The 1,664-nt window shown below is 39.4% G+C and overlaps 1 protein-coding gene across 1 annotated transcript; it reads left to right on the forward strand.

The window, feature by feature from the left end:
• The first annotated feature begins 541 nt into the window (after nt 1–541).
• On the forward strand, nt 542–994 carry LOC145076158 (putative mitochondrial protein AtMg00240). The gene has a single exon (XM_079022132.1). The coding sequence runs from the start codon at nt 542–544 to the stop codon at nt 992–994; it is 453 nt and encodes a 150-aa protein (XP_078878258.1).
• Nucleotides 995–1,664: the final 670 nt, after the last annotated feature.

Raw genomic sequence — 1,664 nt, forward strand, 5'->3', positions numbered from 1 at the left:
TGAAGCTATTCATATCTTCTTGGCGTATGCTTCCTACATGGGGTTTACTGTCTTTAGGATGGATGTTAAGACTGCCTTTCTTTATAGAGCCGTGAAAGAGGAGATTTACGTTGATCAGCCTCTCGGTTTTGTCAACTCAAAGTTTCCGAATCATGTGTACAAATTGGACAAGGCTCTGTATGGGTTGCATCATGCTCCTCGAGCTTGGTACGCTACCCTAACAGATCATTTGCTCGAGCATGGTTACACCAGAGACACGATCGATCAGAAGCTCTTTATAAAGCATGTGGATGTCGATCTCATTCTCGTTCAGATATATGTTGACGACATCATCTTTGGGTTGCAAAGCCAACATCTTTGTAAGGAGTTCGAGACTATGATGAAGAAGCGGTTCGTGATGAGTTCACTAGGGGAGATGACGATGTTTCTGGGTTTGCAAGTACATCAATGTTCAACCTGAATCCCGCTCCACCAAGGCAAATATGTAAATGATATGCTTGAGAAGTACGAGTTTAAGGATGCCAAACCTGCCTTGACGCTGATGGCCGAACGACCCCTGTTGACTCCAGATCTTGAAGGCGAATTCGTAGATCATACCGAATACAGATCGATGATCGGATCCCTGATGTATCTGACTGGGAGCAGGTCAGACATCATGTTCGCAGTTTGTCAATATGCTAGATATCAGGCTAATCCTAAACTCTCCCATTTAATTGCAGTCAAAAGAATTTTTTGGTATCTCAAAGGTAGTTCAAAATTGGGTCTTTGGTACCCGAAAAATTTTGATTTTGATTTACATGCTTTCGCTGATAGCAATTATGAAGGGTGTGAACTTGACATGAAATCAACTTCTGGGGCTGTCAATTTCATGGTGACCGACTGGTGTCCTGGCAGTGTAAGAAACAACAAATGGTGTCTACGTCAACGGCGGAGGCGGGATATGTTGTTTCTTCTGCTTGTTGTTCTCAAGTCATATGGATTCAACATCAATTAATGGACTGAGGTTTGAATTTTATACAAACTCCCATCTTTTATGATAACGATGTTGCAATTCAAATTGCTAAAAATCTAGTCCAGCATTCAAAAACCAAGCATATCGATATCAAAGTGCATTTTATCAGAGATTGTTTTGAGCATTCGCTCATTCGGTTAGAGCAGATCCACAATAATAACAATGTGGCGGATTTGTTCACAAAACCGTTTAACAAAGCTCGATTCGATGTGCTTGTGGGCTTTTTGAAAATGATCCATTTTGAAGACTGATTTTTGTTTTAGGATAGTTTAAATTTGCGCATTTAATTTCCATTCTCTCCTATACATAAATTCACAGGGAGAAATAAAAACAAAACAAAAATCATAAAATTCAAAAATATAAAAATCATAAAAATTAAAAAATCTAAAACTAGCTGGTCTGCATGTGATGTGATGGGAAGTGATATCAATATGTGATAATAGGCAATTTGAATCTGTGTAAGTTACCAAAGTTGAATTGTCTAGGCTCTGTGCTCAATGCGCTGGTAGGCACGAAAGGTTTAATTGGACTTGACTAGGCATAGATGAACTTAAGGAATCTAGAGACTTGACAAATCTTGACATAGATAGTTCTGTTTAGCCTGACAATATGACGCTTGGGTAGGTTGAGCAGGGAGATATACATGGGAATC

Source organism: Lactuca serriola, chromosome 9 (assembly GCF_051521515.1).
Source record: "Lactuca serriola cultivar US96UC23 chromosome 9, Lser_US96UC23_V15, whole genome shotgun sequence".
NCBI lineage: Eukaryota > Viridiplantae > Streptophyta > Magnoliopsida > Asterales > Asteraceae > Lactuca > Lactuca serriola.